Source organism: Penicillium crustosum (genome assembly GCF_028827405.1).
Source record: "Penicillium crustosum strain IBT 35664 chromosome Unknown utg000003l_segment0_segment0, whole genome shotgun sequence".
Classification (NCBI taxonomy): domain Eukaryota; kingdom Fungi; phylum Ascomycota; class Eurotiomycetes; order Eurotiales; family Aspergillaceae; genus Penicillium; species Penicillium crustosum.
In genome coordinates this window covers 5,110,159-5,128,217 of record NW_026623124.1, presented here as the reverse complement: position 1 = coordinate 5,128,217, position 18,059 = coordinate 5,110,159, and the positions used below count along the sequence as shown (strand labels likewise).

The following is an 18,059-nucleotide window of genomic DNA, read 5'->3' as shown; positions in this document are numbered from 1 at the left end:
GACAATCCTGACAATCCCGCGCATCTGAGCCAACTCATCCCAACCGAGCGCACAGACCTCGGGATGGCTTCCGACACAGCAGACAGGGGGCCTGATGGTTAACGATTGTCCTTCTAAGGTTTATTTGATGGGCTAGCCTCTGAGTACGGAGTAGAAGAGCCGCATTGTTGGCTGCAATCTAGCCCGATTTTGCAAAAAAATCTGTTGGGAATTTCCCGTTCCCCTATACTCTCTCCTTTCCCTGTCGTTCCGCGAGATTTATTGATCGGGTCCACATGGATGATCTCAACCTGATCGCTGGGATTTGTTTTTCTATTTGGGTCTGGAAACCATCAGTGGGGTCAGGTAAGGAGAAGCGCTCCCGCTCACCATTTAAAGCTTTTGGCCCTTAATTTATTAGTAGGTTCAGCCAAGCCAAATCAACCAAGTCGATAAATTGCCGACTATCAATTTCGCCATACCGTACATCCCTAGCAGCAAGGACGGAGTGACCGTGAACAAAACTCAAAAAAAAAAGAAATACGAGACAGGAACGAGACGCAACAAGCCACAGCCTTATCATATCATATCATACATACATATTGTATCCACCTCTCACCCTTTCTCATAGGTCAGTCTTCCTGTGTCGGGTATGACGTGTTCTATCTTGTATCAAGCGGGATACCCGACTTAGAATTATTTACACTTTTGCGATCAATGATTCACTTTGGGCAGCACTAGTCCTGAAAACTCGTATATGGAATGGAGTAGCTTGGCAGCAAACACGTATGAATGGTTCTCCACCATATAAGCTATCGAACAATGACCCACTTCGTATACTCGGTCAGCCGTGTACAGAGTAGACAACAACACTTCGAAGGTGCTACACCGATGCATGTCAGATCGTCTCCATTTCTATGAGACATGATCTGTCAGGCTTGGGTCTAGAACCTGACATATGCCAAGTCCTACCATATAGGGCGTATGTAAGCGTGAGATCGATCGTCCAAAATTAGGACCGCTCACCCGCTTAGCGTAAATATTGATATGCTTTTGCTGTGGGTTGAGGCTGTACAGCAAAGCTGGCTCGGATCTCCAGCCGTTCGCTTGATTCATGTGTCTATGCAGGTTTACAAAACAGTGATTGGTTTCTCGCGCTCTGAATCAATTATTGCATTAGCCTGGCCGGCTCACGTATTCATTATTATCTTTCACATGATTCTCCTGCGTATCTGCACCCTATGAATCGTTCAGCATCTCTGCTTCTATGAGTTATACCTTTCTTCCTGGTATGCACCCTGTCGTTGTTCTTTTGCAGTCGAGGCTTGAACAACGTGTTCTGTGAATGTCACCATAGTGGCATTCACTATCCGGAATGGAGTTACTCACTTCCATCACTCATTACCTTGTCGTTGGTGCAATATTCATACGTATTGCAAAATCCCTGCCATATCTTCCGGAGGAAGTGGACTGGAATCTCAATCAAAACCAGACTGCGACACACCCCCTCGACTACTCGGGTCGGTGGGATGGCCACACATACAACCCCTCGCCAGAGAACTGGCGATTCCCCTTTTACACGATCTTCCTCGACAGGTTCGTAAATGGCGATCCGAGTAACGATAATGCAAATGGCACACAGTGGGAACACATCCTGACCTCCAATGAGTTCCGCCATGGAGGCGACGTTCTTGGGTTGGTTGACACTTTTGATTATCTTCAGGGGATGGGAATCAAGGTGCGTCTAGTGCTTTAGGAGGTAGACTGGTTGAGAAAAATATATTAACCATACTCAGGGCGTCTATCTCGCCGGAACACCATATATCAACTTCCCCTGGGCAGCAGATGGATACTCCCCGCTTGACCTGACCCTGCTAGACCATCACTTTGGTACAATCGAGGACTGGCGCACAATGATATCCGAGGCGCATCGGCGGGGGATTTACGTTCTTTTTGATAATACATTTGCAACGTATGTTATGTCCATACGTGCCACCTGCGATGTCGTCTGCTGATTGTGGTTAGAATGGGGGATCTTGTTGGTTTCCAGGGTTTCTTGAACAAGTCCGCGCCGATGAATCCGAACGAGTACGACTATGTATGGAAATACGACCGTCGATACTGGGACTTCCAGCCTGGAAATGAAGTTGAGAGTGAATGTCCCTGGGAGTATCCTCGGTTCTGGGATGATGATGGGACCGGTTTGACCACTACAACACTTGGTCCTTCATGTCGGAATAGTGAATTTGATCAGGTAACATTTCCTGCCTTTCGAAATTAAGCATGACTGACCTCGACAGTATGGAGAAATTGCCGCCTTCGGAAACTACACTGAGTGGGAAGGGCAGATCTCGAAATTCGCATTTGTGCAGGATCGTCTACGCGGATGGCGACCGGACGTGCTAGCCAAGATAAAACACTTTTCGTGCCTAGCCATCGCCATGCTTGATATCGATGGAGTCCGCGTTGATAAGGCTCTACAAGTCACGCTTGACTCTCTTGGAGAATGGTCCGAATATATGCGGGATTGCGCGAGGGAGGTGGGAAAGGACAATTTCTACATCCCCGGAGAGATTGTGGCAGGAAACTCTTTTGGCTCGCTTTATATCGGTCGCGGTCACCAGACGAATCAGACCATCTCCAATTTGACGGAAGCTTTTATGATGACAAATAAGACAGACAAGTCAGATGAGGATCTCTTCTTGAGACCTGCGGAGAGGTCCGCGTTGGACGGGGCGGCCTTCCACTACACGTTGTATCGTGCTCTGAGTCGGTTTCTGGGGTTAGTTTCTCCCCCTGCATCATTTTGTGTTTACCCAAGCTAACATCGTGCCATTCAGTCTAGACGGCATCTACACTGCCGAAGGTGACCCGCCAGTCAACTTTGTGGAGACTTGGAATGGTCTTGTGGAGACCAACGATATGGTCAACACAAACACCGGTAAATTTGACCCTCGTCACCTGTTTGGTGTCACGAACCAGGACGTTTTCAGGTGGCCAGGGATCAAAAACGGCACCCAAAAGCAGAATCTGGGTCTGTACGTCGCTTCGTTGCTCATGCCTGGGATTCCCATCCTCTCCTGGGGCGAGGAACAGGATTTCTACGTACTGGACAACCAGGCTGATAACTATGTCTTCGGTCGCGGACCAATGTCATCTGCTCAGGCATGGCAGCTGCACGGATGCTACAAGCTGGGGTCATCGAAATACGTCGATTTCCCGCTCGATCGCTCCCTGACCGGATGTGCGGATGATTCCGTCAGTCTCGATCACCGGGATCCCTCTCACCCAGTCCGAGGTCTCATTAAGATGATGTTTGAGATGCGTCAAAACTATCCTACTCTCAATGATGGCTGGTACCTGCAACAATTGTCTAACCAGACCTTCGACATCTACCTTCCAGGCAGTGATGGCACACCGACCGAGACTGGCATTTGGAGTGTCATGAGATCGCGCTTTGCGGATGCGCAAAATTTCGATGGCCAAGGCCAAGGAAATCAGAGCGTCTGGATGGTGTATTCTAATAATAACAAAACAGTTGAACACCAATTCAACTGCAGCAGTAAAGAAGCTCTGATCTCGCCATTTCCCACGGGAACAACAGTCAAAAATCTGTTCCCACCGTTCGAAGAATTCACGCTGGCTAATAGCTCGACTATTCTTGGGTATGATTTCTATTATAAAATTGGTTCCTCTTACTGACAATGAGTAGGTTCGATGGATCTGACGTTCCTAACGGCTGTTATCCAAACCTTACCATGCCGGCCTGGGGATTCAAAGCTTTTGTTCCGAAAGGCAAATTTGTACAGCCTTCACCATACATAACACGCTTCTCTCCCGGACATGACGCCCGACTCGTGCCCCAGGGAACAAGCGGGGAGACGGTGCGAATTGGCTTCGAATTCTCCCAAGAAATGGATTGCGGGGATATCACCAACTCGCTGACGATCACATCTAAAGCGCTTGACGACAAGAGCCCGCAGCTTGACACGACATCGGTATCCTGTAAATCAATTGAAGAGACTGATGTTGTCACATGGCCGGGAGCACTCACTAGCGTTTTCAGCTATGAGATAGATTTGGGCAATGTCTTTCCGGGGGTTCACAGAGTGACACTTAGCAATGTGACCACAGCTGATGGAAATCGATCCACCGGGGTGAGTAAATTCTTCATTATACAAGTGGAGAAAGTCAAGATACTAATTGAATTGAGCAGTCGGTCGACCACTTTCTTTTCCGTATCGGAGAGATTAACAACCCGATAGTGTGGCCGCAGTTGGCCAACTACAGTAGAACACTACTGTTCGACGACCCGTCGTCTGTGACCGAGCCTCTATCAGTAATGCCACAGGCTCCTGGTGCAGACATGTGGCGATACTCGCTGGACTTTGGAGCTACATTCAGTGCCTGGATGACATATACCGGCTTCAACACATCGATCCCCGGCAAGAACTGGACCGGCACTGCGAAGCAGGCCTGGGATGGAGAACACATCCTTGCCCAATACTGGAGCAAGTTGACTGGAAGTAGTGCTCACTGGCAACATGGAGACACGCAATGGGCATACAAGCCCCCGCGTCGATTCCCAAACCTTTTCATCGAAGGCGAGTTCAACCAATTTGGATATGACGCTGGCTATTCCAACCAAATGGCGCTCAGCAATGTCACTGGTCTGTGGGAAATTCACTTCATGGGCGAATGGCCCGTGCAGGTTGCATTCAACGCCTGGGGATTAAATAAAGATGGCCTGCCCGATCAAACCCAGGTATTTGGAGACATCGATGGAGATAATGTCCTGGATCAGGTCCCCCAGTCACCCTGCTGAGCAATGTCTTCAACGTCACCATCCCACCCCCTTCGCCTTATCTTTCCTTCAAGCTGTCCGTCGGTGACAGTAATCTCAAGGTCTACGCTACACCGACAGGGTCCAGGTGGGTTCAGCTGGCCATCTTTATCGTTCTAGCGATTGTGCCTGTCGCCACCGCTGTGGGTGCGGTTTTTATTTACCTGAAGGCCTTTTACCAGGTCAAGTTCAACCAAATAGGTGTCACCGAGAAAAGATCAAGCTTTGCTCCACTCGTGGGCGTCTTTCAAAAGGTGGCTCATCGGTCTAATGACAGGGAGCCCAATCCCGGACTTGCTCTCACCGATGTGGGCCCATTCTCAACTGAAAGTGCAGGCGTCGTCGGTGCCACGGTAAACACTCCCCGACGAACGGTGCTCATTGCAACCATGGAATACGACATTGAGGATTGGGGTATCAAGATCAAGATCGGTGGTCTTGGTGTAATGGCCCAGCTGATGGGGAAAAACCTGACCCAGCAGGACCTCATATGGGTAGTCCCTTGTGTCGGAGGAGTTGACTACCCTAAGGACGAGCCCGGTGAGCCGATGGTTATCACCGTTCTTGGAAATAACTACCAAGTGGATGTTCAGTATCATCGGCTGCAAAACATCACGTACGTCTTGTTGGACGCTCCTGTGTTCCGGGCTCAGTCTAAATCAGAGCCGTACCCTGCCCGTATGGATGACCTGGATTCAGCTATATTCTATTCTACTTGGAATCAATGTATCGCTGAAGCTGTCAGGAGATTTCCGGCTATCGACCTCTATCATATCAATGATTACCATGGCGCCGCTGCGCCCCTCTATCTTCTACCTCGCACGATTCCATGCTGTCTGTCTTTACACAATGCTGAATTCCAAGGACTCTGGCCAATGCAAACCCCACACCAAAGTCAAGAGGTTTGCAGTGTCTATAACCTTGACCATGCATTGGTGAAGAAGTATGTACAATTCGGTGAGGTTTTTAACCTTCTTCATGCAGCTGCCAGCTATCTGAAAATCCACCAGAACGGATTTGGCGCTGTTGGTGTCTCCAAGAAGTATGGCAAGAGATCGTATGCCAGATATCCTATTTTCTGGGGCCTTAAGAATATTGGAGCGCTGCCCAATCCTGATCCATCTGACATTGCCGACTTGGATCACACCGTAAACAGCAATCTCCAAGAAGTGATCATCGACGCAGAGTTTGAAGCTAGTCGTGCCACGCTCAAGAAACAAGCGCAAGAATGGGCGGGGCTCAAAGTTGACCCGGAGGCCCAACTGTTTGTTTTTGTCGGTCGTTGGTCGATGCAAAAGGGCATTGATCTGATTGCAGACATCTTCCCGTCCATTCTAGACGCTCACCCGAAGGTCCAGTTGATATGCATTGGTCCAGTCATCGATCTCTATGGAAGGTTTGCCGCATTGAAACTGAATCGACTCACAGAACTTTACGCTGGGCGTGTTTATTCTAAGCCTGAGTTCACTGCACTACCACCCTTCATTTTTAGTGGCGCTGAATTTGCGTTAATCCCTTCGCGTGATGAACCGTTCGGCCTGGTGGCTGTGGAATTCGGGCGGAAAGGAGCGTTGGGTGTGGGATCACGGTAAGTCTAACCTAACTTATACCTAGCACCTATGCTCACGTATATTTTCTTAGTGTTGGTGGCCTTGGGCAGATGCCAGGATGGTGGTACACAATGTGAGTTTCCTTCTCTCGCCATATGTTCACACTAACCCATTCTAGTGAATCTATGACAACAAAACATCTCATCCAACAGTTCAAGATGGCCATCAATGACGCACTGAAATCGTCTCAAGAGACACGAGCACTCATGCGTGCACGATCCGGCAAGCAGCGCTTCCCCGTAGCACAGTGGGTTGAGGATCTGGAAATCTTACAAACTACCTCAATCGAAAAACACGCAAAGTACTCCAAACGCCACGATCGCAATTCATGGAGGATTTCCCGTGGCAGCACTCTGGTCCCAGAAAATATTCGCACAGTCTCGTCTAGCTCAAACAACAGCCGCGAACATAGCCGATCACGCAGCTCCACCGGATCTGTCCCGCCGAGCAGCCCCATTACGGCTGATATTAGGCCGCCTGGACCTCGACCAGGCCATGACCACGTCTTCTCGCCGACAAATCTGTCTTTTAGCCTTAACATGTCTGATAATGAAGCCGATCCTGACACCGACCCAAGAAACAGACCCTTACCCGCCAACCCTCTGGCAGACTCGCGAATCGTTTACTCCACAGTGAGCGATGGAGAAGATCTGGAGCCTATATCTGGGGGCATCCAAGAAGACGGAACTCTTCGTCTATCGCCATTTGGGACCCCTAGTGCCTATTTTGCTCGATCCGGTGCCAGTACACCAGTTCCCAGTGCGGGATCAGAAGATGGTCTCATGGGTCGAAGAGATGCAAGGGCGTCCATGATGAGTCTGGTCAGTGTCGATGATATAACAAAGGAGAAACAGCCCTACAACCTCCAGAAAGTTGATCCATTTTTCACGGACGCGAATAACGAGTATGCGGATAAGTTTGAGAAAAGGCTTGCGGACTTGAATGGCAAGAACTCCGAAGACCAGCTCTGCATCGAGGAGTTTCTCGAGAAGAGTGAAAAAGACTGGTTCAATCGATACCGCGATGTCAAACTGGGCAAGTCCCCCTTGCCGTCTCCCGCTCCATCTGTCTTTCGCTTCAAGGTTCATGAAACTAGTCGATCGGAGACCCCGCCAATTACTGGTCCAGGTGCAGGTCCAAATGCCGGGCAGTTCCTTCTCCCAGATGACTATGTCGCCCCCACTGGGTTGAAACGTTTCATGTTGATGAAGCTGGGTGATTGGCCTGTGTACTCGATCTTCCTCGCTATTGTGAGCTGGAACCCTAACAAAAACATTCATTGCACTTGCTAACAACATTCTGTTAGGGCCAAATTCTCGCTTTGAATTCGTACCAGATCACACTACTTAATGGTGAAGTTGGACAGACGGCCGAAAAGCTATACATTCTGGCATCCATCTATCTTGCCTCTTCAATCATATGGTGGATGGTCTTCCGGCTAGTCCCCTCAGTCTATGTGCTGACGATTCCTTTCCTTGTACGTTCAAGTTCCTACATCTAACTTACGAGGTTGCAAACTAACTACCCGCAGATATACGGGTTTGCCTTTCTGTTTGTCGGCCTTGCCGGTCCCATCCACAACAGCACAAGTCAGACATGGCTACAAAATGTGGGAACTGGCTTGTATTCTTTTGCATCTTCGAGTGGCTCGATTTTCTTTGCCCTCAACTTTGGAGATGAAGGTACGCAGCCACCCTTTAGGGAATTATAGAACATATCTGACTTTCTTTCTCAGGTGGAGCACCTCTGAGGTCTTGGATTTATAGAGCCACCGTCATCCAAGGCACTCAGCAGCTGTTCATTAGTTTCCTCTGGTACTGGGGTAGCTGGATGGCAACTCTCAATCAAAAGGGTAGCACGCAATTCAGCCTTGCGATGACCGATCCAGGCGCTTTGCTCGGGATCGGACTCGGACTCGCCTGTCTTCTGTGGCTGTTGGGAGCCCTGGTCTTCTTTGGACTTCCTGCATATTATAGGCAAGCGCCAGGTCAAGTGCCGACATTCTACTTATCGCTCTTCCGCCGTCGCATCATTCTTGTACGTCTCTTCCAACCCTCCCTCAAAGTGATTTTAATTCTGATGTTTTTTTGTTTTTTTTTCGTTTTTTGCAGTGGTTTTTCTACATGGTGTTCATATCAAACTACTGGCTATCGGCACCGTACGGACGAAACTGGCTGTATCTCTGGTCCAGCAAGCACGCACAGGTGTGGCAAATTGTCCTCCTTGTCCTATTCTTTTTCATTGTTGTCTGGGCGGCAGCTCTCTGGGTTTTCCACGTCTTTTCCAAGAGACACGCCTGGTTCATCCCTATCTTTGCCGTCGGTCTTGGTGCTCCCCGATGGGCTCAGATCCTGTGGGCAACCTCCAACATAGGCACATACATCCCCTGGGCCGGTGGTCCTGTCGCCGGGGCTCTCCTTGGTAGATCACTATGGCTCTGGCTAGGGGTTCTAGATTCCCTTCAGGGTGTCGGTAAGTTTCCTCTTTCCGCAAATAAAAAGTGACACAAACTGATTCATGCCACTACAGGGTTTGGAATGATCCTCCTCCACACAATGACCCGATTCCATGTCACCTTCACTCTCCTAGCCGCGCAAGTGGTCGGTTCTATCGCCACCATCCTCGCCCGCGCGACAGCACCGGATAAGTTAGGCCCTGGTGATGTATTCCCTGATTTCTCCGCTGGCATTGCTGCCGGTTTAGGAAAGGCAGATTTCTGGGTATGTCTGCTCTTCATGGTATCGATCAATGTGCTCTGCATCTTCTTCTTCCGCAAGGAACAACTCTCGAAACCATGAGTATTGTTCGAGCCTTGACTGGCATTTTCTTTCATTTCATTTTCTTTTCTTTTTTGCATCCACTTGATATTGTGCGGGGTAGGTATTGTGACTAGGGCATTAATTATATTATAGCGGGGTTATGTTTACCGGGGGGCGATAGACTTTGTAAAGGTCGCTCCCCATATGTTTTGGATATGTATATAGTGTATCAAAAAAACTACATACTGGTTTACAAGTTCCGTAGGTATCCAAACTTCATCGTGTTCATGTGATGCTTAATAGAAATGCAACCAGTCCATCAAATTCATCAATCTTTACGGTATACCTTGAAACCATTTCCCATTCGATTTAATTTTTCTGTCATGGGCGCATCCCCATCACGCAAAAATCAAAGCGAAAATCAAAGCGAAAATCAAAGCGAAAATCAAAGCGCGGAACAACAAAGGTACAGCCCCACGCTAACATGGGGACACATGGGACTAGGCTGACAGGGACAGCGTACGGAATACGGAGTACATCGTGGGAGAGTCCATTTTAGGCTTAGTCAGGGGAACTGATTATTTCCGAGCTGACAACTAACAAGGGATATATTATTATTATTATTACTATTACTATTATATATGTTATTGTGGTCCATTTTGTTTTGGAAATTCCCTCTCCTTGACTTGTTACTCCTGTCACTCTTTTCACGACACCACGTTCATTCATTCTTTTATTCCACTCATTCCATTCTTTTATTCCATTCTTTTATTCCATTCCTTTATTCCATTCCTTTATTCCATTCCTTTATTCCATTCCATTCCTTTATTTCATACTTTCTGTGCATCTACCTATCTCTCATTCTCATCCGATGCACTGCCTTTTTTCTACGCCGTGGCCCTCTGCCTGTACACGCACTGGGCCGTCGCTGCTTTAACCTCGGGTGAAATTGCCAACTCTCTCAATGAACTTGCTCTGCAAGGATTCGCTGTCAAGGATCTCATATTGGAAATCAATTCCACCGCGGACGCTGGTCCTATTCCGGTAAGTCGGTTTTCTTTTTAGGTCCATGAATAACAACTTATATTAAAAATGCAGGATATCTACACTAAGATGGATACAATGGTAGCGGTGATTCTAACAGACGTAAACTTTATGACAAACACACCGATAATTACCGATCAAGCGGACGAGCAGGAGGTCTATGAGGGATACTCAAATGTAGGTTGATGACAAAAAAGAACACAATCGAAGTCATTTATACTTAATTACACTAGTTTGTACAATCTCTTCTTGAGCTCATGGACGCCGTATCGAGCAGCGCAGCCCAGCTGAAATCGATCAACGAAACAACCAAGAATAACGTTCCCTTTGGAATTCGCATCTTGCAAACTGCCGTTGACGTGAGTTCCCTAATTAACTCTTCGCTACCACCTGAGGAGATGATCGATGAGATGCTGACACCTTACAAGGCCTACTTCTACAACATCATCGGTCTCTTCCCAGCCAACAGCGCATACAACGCCCAGGCCAACAACCAGAAGGCTCAGGTGGATACGCATTGCTTCCAGGCCGTCTGGGCATTTGATCGCAGGTATAGCAAGGGCAACCAGGCTACTTATCAAGCGCGCAGAAACAACTCCCTTCACTCTCGATGGATCAAGCGCCGTTCCTTGTGATTTTGGGTCATGTATGTCTTTGAATAGTTGGGTATATGGCCGCTTGTAGATGTGGCAGATGGGCGGGCGCCCCTACCCATTTTGAACGCAAACTTGCCATGATGCTAACATATATTTATATCAATAATCGAACGATACTCCAAGTATCCTTGTACTAAATTGCACCTTCTAAAGGCTATTTGTTTGACCCATAGAGCTATAAGTACCGTAATACGGTAAAACGAAGCAGCTATCAGTTCTGTATTATTTCAGTATACCTTTCATCAGTATTTCCCAATTCCCTAAGTACCCCCCTTACATCATATTATGTGCCTTATAAGCCCGCGCGCCGGGTGGGATAGTTGGTCCCCCTAACTATATAGCATTTACTAAAAAGGGTGCCCGTAGACCTTCTCTAGGTAAATCAGAACCTTGCACGCATATCATATATATTAAACCGGAAACCTAATGATAAGGATATGTAGAGGACTCGATGAATCAACGGCAGTCTTCTCCGAGGGCCCACGTTGCAATCTAGACCAACGCAGTATCATTGCAGAATATTCAAGTCAAGAAAGACCATTTCTAAAACAGTGTTACTTAGTAGAGCTACAGGACAATGTGTAAGATTGGTTTCTTACTTCAAGCAAGGTACTGCCAGTTCACCAATTCTATAACGAGGCTCAATCACATGGAATGCAATATAACCCCGAATGAAGCCGTTGACAACTTTGAATAAATCCGGCTGACTTGTTAAAGTAGCTTCGATATTGTGGATGCTCTCAAGGATTTCATCCACTAAGCTGCTGAGGCATTCCGATATGGTGCTCTGGCTTGCCTGTGCTCGGTGGTAAACGTAGCCATTCCTTTCCGAAGATACGATTGACTCCTTGTAAAATGAAAGAATGTCGTTCACTTTGTTGGTAAAATCAATCAGCTCTGGTACAGCTTGGATGAACTGAGTCATAGTTTCATTGTACCCGGAACAAATTTCTCTAGGTACAATGAAGTACACAAAAGCCTCCGCATTTCCTGTCATGGACCTGAAGTATTGAGCAAAGTTCGGAGACTTCCGAAGGTGAAGGAACTTTCCGGTCGTTTCGTGCTCCAATGCGGTGGAGCTCATGTGGTTAATTAGGCCAGTAATTACCTTATCTGAAAAAAACTCCAAGTAGTGTGTGTCCAAGCCTCTTAAGAGTTTCGCACAGCCTTCGAACTATTTGCTCTGCGGAAGACCCTCGATGAGGCTGCGACGAAATTTCTGCAAATCGCCTTCGCCCGAGCAAATATCATCGATGGCAAAGAAATATCCTGCGTATACACCAGTAACACGCCGAACCTCTTGGCTTTGGAATGGATAAAACTGCCGAGCGACTAGAGATCCCTGCTTCGCCAATATAGCTGCCTTCCTTTCATCCATTTCTTGTTCCAGAAACTTTGTAAAAATGAAGTTCTCAAGATTTCCATCTTCACTGGGAGATATTTGAAACCTGAAATTTCGCAAGAGCCTATCGACGATTTGTATATATTCATCCTTGGAAATTTGAGATATCGATAGTCGTGGCGTTAGTGTTATTGTTCGTCATTGTCGTTTGGGATCAAACGCGGGAGGAAAAGAAAGGTATAATATTTTTTACTCTACAATAGGAGTAACGGACGTTGCTCTGCCCTTATATGTCGTTGTAGTGAGATAGTGGTCATCAAAATACCCCTCGGGCGTTGTACCTAGCTTGCTTTCAACAAGCAGGTTTCTTCACTTCTGTACGACAATCCCTTTGCAGAATGGGATGCATAAGTGTAGTTTCCTTGCTTTATTTGATATATACTACTCTATAGATCCCTAGTTCTAGTGGCATATCTATATGGCCTGTACGATTATAGTAATGTAGATACAGGTCTAACCCTACATAGTATAGTAACACAAGTTTTGCCAACGCTTTGTTTTCCCTTTCCTCAAATAATAACATCAGAACATCATATAGAGCCCAGATTTTGTTAGGAATTTTTGAAACTCTTCGTGATACACCCTATTATCCTCTAGGTAAAAATCCCACAATACTCTATCGGGATGTGCTACACGAGATGCGGTGTTACCCATTTTGCCTAACTAGCGCCTTGGTAGATGTAATTAATCTTCTATGAATACTGAACCAAACTGTATCTTCGGTCTGTACGTTGCCAATTTTGGAGACTTGCACTACCATAGTAGGACCTGATAAGGGTCGAAAATGAGTTGCCGATATGGTAAGGATGTCGGTAAAAAGACATTGGTTGTTCAGCAATGATATTTAACAACAATATTTCAGATACGCACACCAAAATTTTCGGTTCTAGTAATTGCAAATATATGACGAAGACCGGCTCCTAGCCTGTCCCATATATCATTTCCTTGGCCCTATTTTCAGATTATAGTACTCCTACTTTGATTGTTTTGCCCCTTTGTTCCTTCTTCCAGGTTTCTTTCACTTCTCCTTCATGTCATGCGTGTAGGGTGGAAAATAATGCTACGAGAAAAGCCTTTAGTGAATTTGATGACACAAATGATGGAAATGGAATAAGAGAAGGCTTTCCCACCTAGTCGGATGGAAGAATCTAGAGAGAATAACTATATTGGAATGCCCTTACGATTATCGCTACCGCGGACAGAGTTGCAGCATATCGAAGAATGGCCTCTCCCGAAACCGGCTCCTTATTCAGTTTACTGGGCCACATTGTCCTAGAGAATGATTCTATGGATGAGACATCAACTAGGGTTGCGTAAGTGGGTCCCTTCCCCAGGAATTAATTCATAACGATTCAGGTTTGACATTTGTATAGTTGGCATTCGCAGCTCCAAAATGGCTGCAAGAATGTTTATTCTTCGGAGTATGCAAAAATGAAGGGCTCTGTGGCCGAAGACTTGCACAACCGCAAGATGACATACCCTATCGTGCTAGCATTAGATGCACCTGACGGACATTGGGAGACTGGGGCCTTGGAATCTCCGTCGCCCGCAATATTCGCAATGCGATGAAGGTAGTCCGATGTGACTATGTGCGGAACATATGCATGGATCAACTGTCTAAATCCGGTGCCTCGGTCAAAGAATGGCTGGAAATATGGGTTCGAAAGGAGAAACTGTATTTTAAGTAATGAGTTAACGCGATACGTGTTCATGGGTCACATGTATTGCGAGTCTTGTCACAGTATTTCAATTTGGATAATGTGAATGGAATCATCCAACATGAATACAATAAATTTATTAAACGACCTTTGAGTGTGGATCACCCGCGAGAGAAGAACGTGATTAAATGTCACGAGAGCTCGACCGTCTCTGCGGCAGAGTAGTCCCAGATTCCTTCAAAGCCACACACACACCCCGGGGATGTTTGGGGCCATCAGCCCTTGAATATGGTGGAATCATCTTATGCGAGCTAGTGGTTTGCGCTTGCACGTTAAATGACTTAGCCATTTATCATATTGCCAATCCCTAAAGAGCAACAGAAAGAGCATATCCCCTAAATACAAGTGTATCTCCGGTATGAGCAATCCGGAGGTCCATCCTTCCGGGGTTATCTGACACATGTCACGATCTGCAGGTCCAATGATTATTGGTTGCTTTCGGCATTTTGCTTCACATATTTCATCTTATATAAATCTAGACAGCAGAGGAATGCGGGAAAACGCTTGATTTCGGAAGTGGAAGTTTCATGTACTTCGTACAACATTTGATTTAAATATAGCGGAATATTAGTTTCTCCCCTCGACGAGCACGCCAACTATTTGTTGCGTTCATCAATTCAGGACACCCTCGAACAACCCATTGCCATTTCTTCAGAAATGGCTCAGTCACCTCCCAGTTCTGCACGTCCCAAGGTTCTCCCCAAACTAGCAGTCCGGCATCCATTGTTGACTCACCCCAGAAACCCATGATGTCGTTACAGAGTTGCTCGTCATCCCAATCATCCCCCGCTTCGATGAGATTATCGCGCATCTTAGGTAAGGGAAAGAAGTCTAACCACGGGTGATGGTGTATCGATTTTTGAATTCGAGTAGGCTGCAGGTTGGTCGGAATGAGGCTGTTGGGGCTGCTATTGCCCAGGCCAGGGGGACTTGGTGGCATAATTGTATTGAACGGTGAAATGGCGTCGTGGTCCATCCAGTACTCCGACCAGCCGATTAATCGCAGGTTCTGGGCGAATGCACGGAACACGTTCACTTTCGTTAGCGTCATAAGATGATCGGCGGTCGGGTCTCCTCGCGCATAACTTTCAAACGCTGACTTGGCGAATCTCTCTAAAATATTTTGTAAAGATTCGGCGTTGTAGCAGAAGTTGAGTCTCGGATTGTCTTGGGAAGAACGATCTTGTGACTGGACGGTAACGGTCGAACGAGCGGATGGTACTACATTTAGGCTCTTGGGCTGGATGTCTTTGGTTGATAGCAGTCGCTTGCGCTTCCCTGGTAAAGATTAGCTCTCCTCAACAAAGTGTAGCGAAAGTGACATACGGTAGGCCCTCTGGTTTATGCGGTTCTGTCGCCGACGGCGTTCGGTCGGGTCACTCAATTCAGACCAGTTGTCTGTCCCTTGCTCGGCGTCATCAGATCTGACATCAGGGATGGAGATTATATGGTCAATTTTCGAGGTTTCTGTCATTCTGACTTATCAGCGCGAGGGTCAACGGGTGTCACGCCTTGCTTATGGGACAACAGTTTTCAAGGTGCCAGTCCGCCACCCCATGTTGAGGAAGAATCCAATCGGATTGCTTGGCGATCGGAGTTACTCACGGAGTTAAGATATGATGTTCCCATATTACGAAATGGTCATAGCAGCCCTAGAGTGCAATAATGGATTCTTGCATACATACAAAGTACAAATTGGATGTATGCTTTACAGATGAATGAAATATTGGAAGATCTATAAGTATGTATCAACGTTCTGTGCATTTCAAATCTTTGCGAATAACTATAGTTAACTATGTCGTTTGGGTGCCTGAGAATCCAGGCATCAACCCCTCAGGGTAGTCGGCAGAGCACCCCTCCATAGAAATCAACTCTCTCCCTCCACACTTCTAGGCCCCTACATTGTAGAGACCCTTCAACATATGTAGCTCACAAAAATAACATCGCATCATCATTGATTTATCTAAACTCTGCATACGAAAAATCAGCCGGGGCTAGGCATCGCTGGCGCTCTCCAAATGCATATAGACCCAGCATCATGCCAGTAAAGTTGGCCCCAACTGGAGGTGCTGCCGTAGCAGCACTATTAGAAACCGACCCAATCCAGTGGATGTCAGATTCTGTCCCCTCAAGATACCCAAATCGATACTCGCTACCACAATCAACTGTGAGAGTAACAGCAGTGTCTGTGCCCAATCTACGCTCCACGATATCGCCCTCTGATGGCCGAAAACGAATGAAGCGGCCCTTGCTATCCTTCCTGATACCGATACTGCTATATGTAAAATAATTTAACCACACCACAGTGCCAGCCTCCGTTTCACCTACTGTCGGCTGAAAGGAGAGCCTTGTCTCCCACCTGCAGACGAGGTGAGTTTGCTTGCGAAGAAACATGGTTGGACTGGCCGGCACTGAAAGGTTATAAGGCCCACCATGGAGGCGAAGGTAGTTGGGGCGCTCAGTAAGTGAGTAGTCATTTACGAAGGGCGTATCTATTTTCTGGTCAGGTGGGCTCAGGCAGTTTATTTCTTTGGGGCTCACTTTTTCGATACCATCCAACTTGCATTTGCGGGTCCGAAAATTCATCTCTCCAGGAAACCGGTGTATTAAATTCATAAAGACCAGGTCCATGGGAGTTGAGAGTGATTTTATGTCCTCCATTGATCACGGGCCAGTCGTCTTTCCATTCCAAGGGGACTAGGAATGTCTCTCGGCCTGGGAAGATTAGTATAATAACCGACCAATACTTTGAGTCGCCATACCTAGCACTGAGTCTTCCCACGTATCTCCCTTTCTTGAAGGACGAACACCGAGAACAACTGCCCACCATTGGCCCTTGGTGTCCTCAACCAGATCGGCATGTCCCGTGTTTTGCACTTCGTCTTCAACGCCGTTGCGCCAGAGCGGGTTATTTGGCCCGAGCTCCCACGGCCCTAATGGACTGACCTCACTGCGGTTCACCCATTCGCTATGGCCACTTTCAGTACCGCCTTCTGCTGTGAACAAATACCAATAACGACCGCGTTTGAAGATACGTGACCCCTCAGCAACACCGGAAGAAGATTCGCGGATCATTTTAGGCGCTGACGTAGAATTCCCGGTGGCCAGGTCAACAGTACAAATATGAATCGCAAAATCCTTCAGCTTAGCGCCAATAGTTGGCTGAATCTTTCTGTAAGTGGACGATAAATACACAGTTCCATCGTCATCCCAAAAAAGCTGTATTCAACTGTCATTCCCGCAAGTCTTTTAAGGGGGTGGTCAAAGCTCACATCTTGGTCAAAGCCAACTTGATCAAAATAGATTGGATCAGACCATGTCGTCTCATTCCATATATCGGTTGTTTTGACATAAAATCCCTGTGGCCAAACTCGGTCATCCTGTTGAGGACGATAACGCTGAAAGCTCGCGGCAATGATATAGTAAACCCCTTTGTGGTAACGGATTGTGGTTGCCCAAACACCTCCCCCGGGTTCCGGTGTATGGATTTGAAGCTGGCTCGGACGTGTCAACGCATGACCGATCAATTTCCACTGAATCAAATCCCGGCTGTGGTAGATAGGAGCTCCAGGGAAATATTCAAAGGTGGAGGTGACCAAGAAAAAGTCTTTATCGACACGAACAATCGACGGGTCGGGATTAAACCCCGGTATGATGGGATTATTGTAACTCATTCCTGTTAAAATATACCAAGTTGACAGCGCTTTTAAGTGGGCTTATATATGAATGTATATACTCCGATTGGTGGAAAAACAACACCCGTAGGATCCAAAATGTGGCCCAAGTTCGTATTGCCGGGGCAGGTCTTTCAAATGGAGTGCTGGTGGTAAACCACGATATATTAGTATATACGAGATCTTTTAATCAAAGATACAATACTTTCTTCGTGGAATTGCCGAATCCAATACATATCAGTTATTGGGCTGGATGCACTCGATAAAATCCTAAGCGATCACGGACGTTATTCATTGATCTAAATCCAATTTTCATATATAATTAAGTACACAGTCCTTCACAACAACTCAGGGAGTTTATCTACCAATACAGA

At 46.9% G+C, this 18,059-nt stretch overlaps 7 protein-coding genes across 7 annotated transcripts; 3 read left to right on the top strand and 4 right to left on the bottom strand.

Annotated features, from left to right (window-relative positions):
• Positions 1 to 1,354: 1,354 nt before the first annotated feature.
• N7487_009047 (uncharacterized protein) lies at positions 1,355 to 9,230 on the top strand (the record flags this gene model as incomplete). Its single annotated transcript, XM_056876777.1, is given in 15 exon segments — positions 1,355 to 1,717; positions 1,776 to 1,951; positions 2,005 to 2,233; positions 2,280 to 2,761; positions 2,820 to 3,644; positions 3,692 to 4,136; positions 4,196 to 4,791; positions 4,806 to 6,410; positions 6,464 to 6,505; positions 6,551 to 7,682; positions 7,739 to 7,909; positions 7,964 to 8,114; positions 8,168 to 8,469; positions 8,544 to 8,904; positions 8,962 to 9,230. The coding sequence occupies 15 exon segments, from the start codon at positions 1,355 to 1,357 to the stop codon at positions 9,228 to 9,230; spliced, it is 7,149 nt and encodes a 2,382-aa protein (XP_056728965.1).
• Positions 9,231 to 10,283: 1,053 nt separating this feature from the next.
• N7487_009046 (uncharacterized protein) lies at positions 10,284 to 10,870 on the top strand (the record flags this gene model as incomplete). The annotated part of the gene is made up of 2 exons (XM_056876776.1): positions 10,284 to 10,412; positions 10,469 to 10,870. 2 exons carry the CDS (start codon positions 10,284 to 10,286, stop codon positions 10,868 to 10,870), a joined length of 531 nt encoding a protein of 176 aa, XP_056728964.1.
• Positions 10,871 to 11,486: 616 nt separating this feature from the next.
• N7487_009045 (terpenoid synthase) lies at positions 11,487 to 11,975 on the bottom strand (the record flags this gene model as incomplete). The annotated part of the gene is made up of 1 exon (XM_056876775.1): positions 11,487 to 11,975. One exon carries the CDS (start codon positions 11,973 to 11,975, stop codon positions 11,487 to 11,489), a length of 489 nt encoding a protein of 162 aa, XP_056728963.1.
• A 90-nt stretch (positions 11,976 to 12,065) lies between these two features.
• Positions 12,066 to 12,269, bottom strand: N7487_009044 (uncharacterized protein; the record flags this gene model as incomplete). Its single annotated transcript, XM_056876774.1, has 1 exon — positions 12,066 to 12,269. The coding sequence occupies one exon, from the start codon at positions 12,267 to 12,269 to the stop codon at positions 12,066 to 12,068; it is 204 nt and encodes a 67-aa protein (XP_056728962.1).
• Positions 12,270 to 13,514: 1,245 nt separating this feature from the next.
• Positions 13,515 to 13,862, top strand: N7487_009043 (uncharacterized protein; the record flags this gene model as incomplete). The annotated part of the gene is made up of 2 exons (XM_056876773.1): positions 13,515 to 13,606; positions 13,667 to 13,862. The coding sequence occupies 2 exons, from the start codon at positions 13,515 to 13,517 to the stop codon at positions 13,860 to 13,862; spliced, it is 288 nt and encodes a 95-aa protein (XP_056728961.1).
• A 699-nt stretch (positions 13,863 to 14,561) lies between these two features.
• Positions 14,562 to 15,485, bottom strand: N7487_009042 (DUF3425 domain-containing protein; the record flags this gene model as incomplete). The annotated part of the gene is made up of 2 exons (XM_056876772.1): positions 14,562 to 15,289; positions 15,338 to 15,485. The coding sequence occupies 2 exons, from the start codon at positions 15,483 to 15,485 to the stop codon at positions 14,562 to 14,564; spliced, it is 876 nt and encodes a 291-aa protein (XP_056728960.1).
• Positions 15,486 to 15,970: 485 nt separating this feature from the next.
• Positions 15,971 to 17,685, bottom strand: N7487_009041 (glycoside hydrolase family 43 protein; the record flags this gene model as incomplete). Its single annotated transcript, XM_056876771.1, has 4 exons — positions 15,971 to 16,503; positions 16,553 to 16,726; positions 16,774 to 17,230; positions 17,284 to 17,685. 4 exons carry the CDS (start codon positions 17,683 to 17,685, stop codon positions 15,971 to 15,973), a joined length of 1,566 nt encoding a protein of 521 aa, XP_056728959.1.
• Between the last annotated feature and the right edge of the window lie 374 nt (positions 17,686 to 18,059).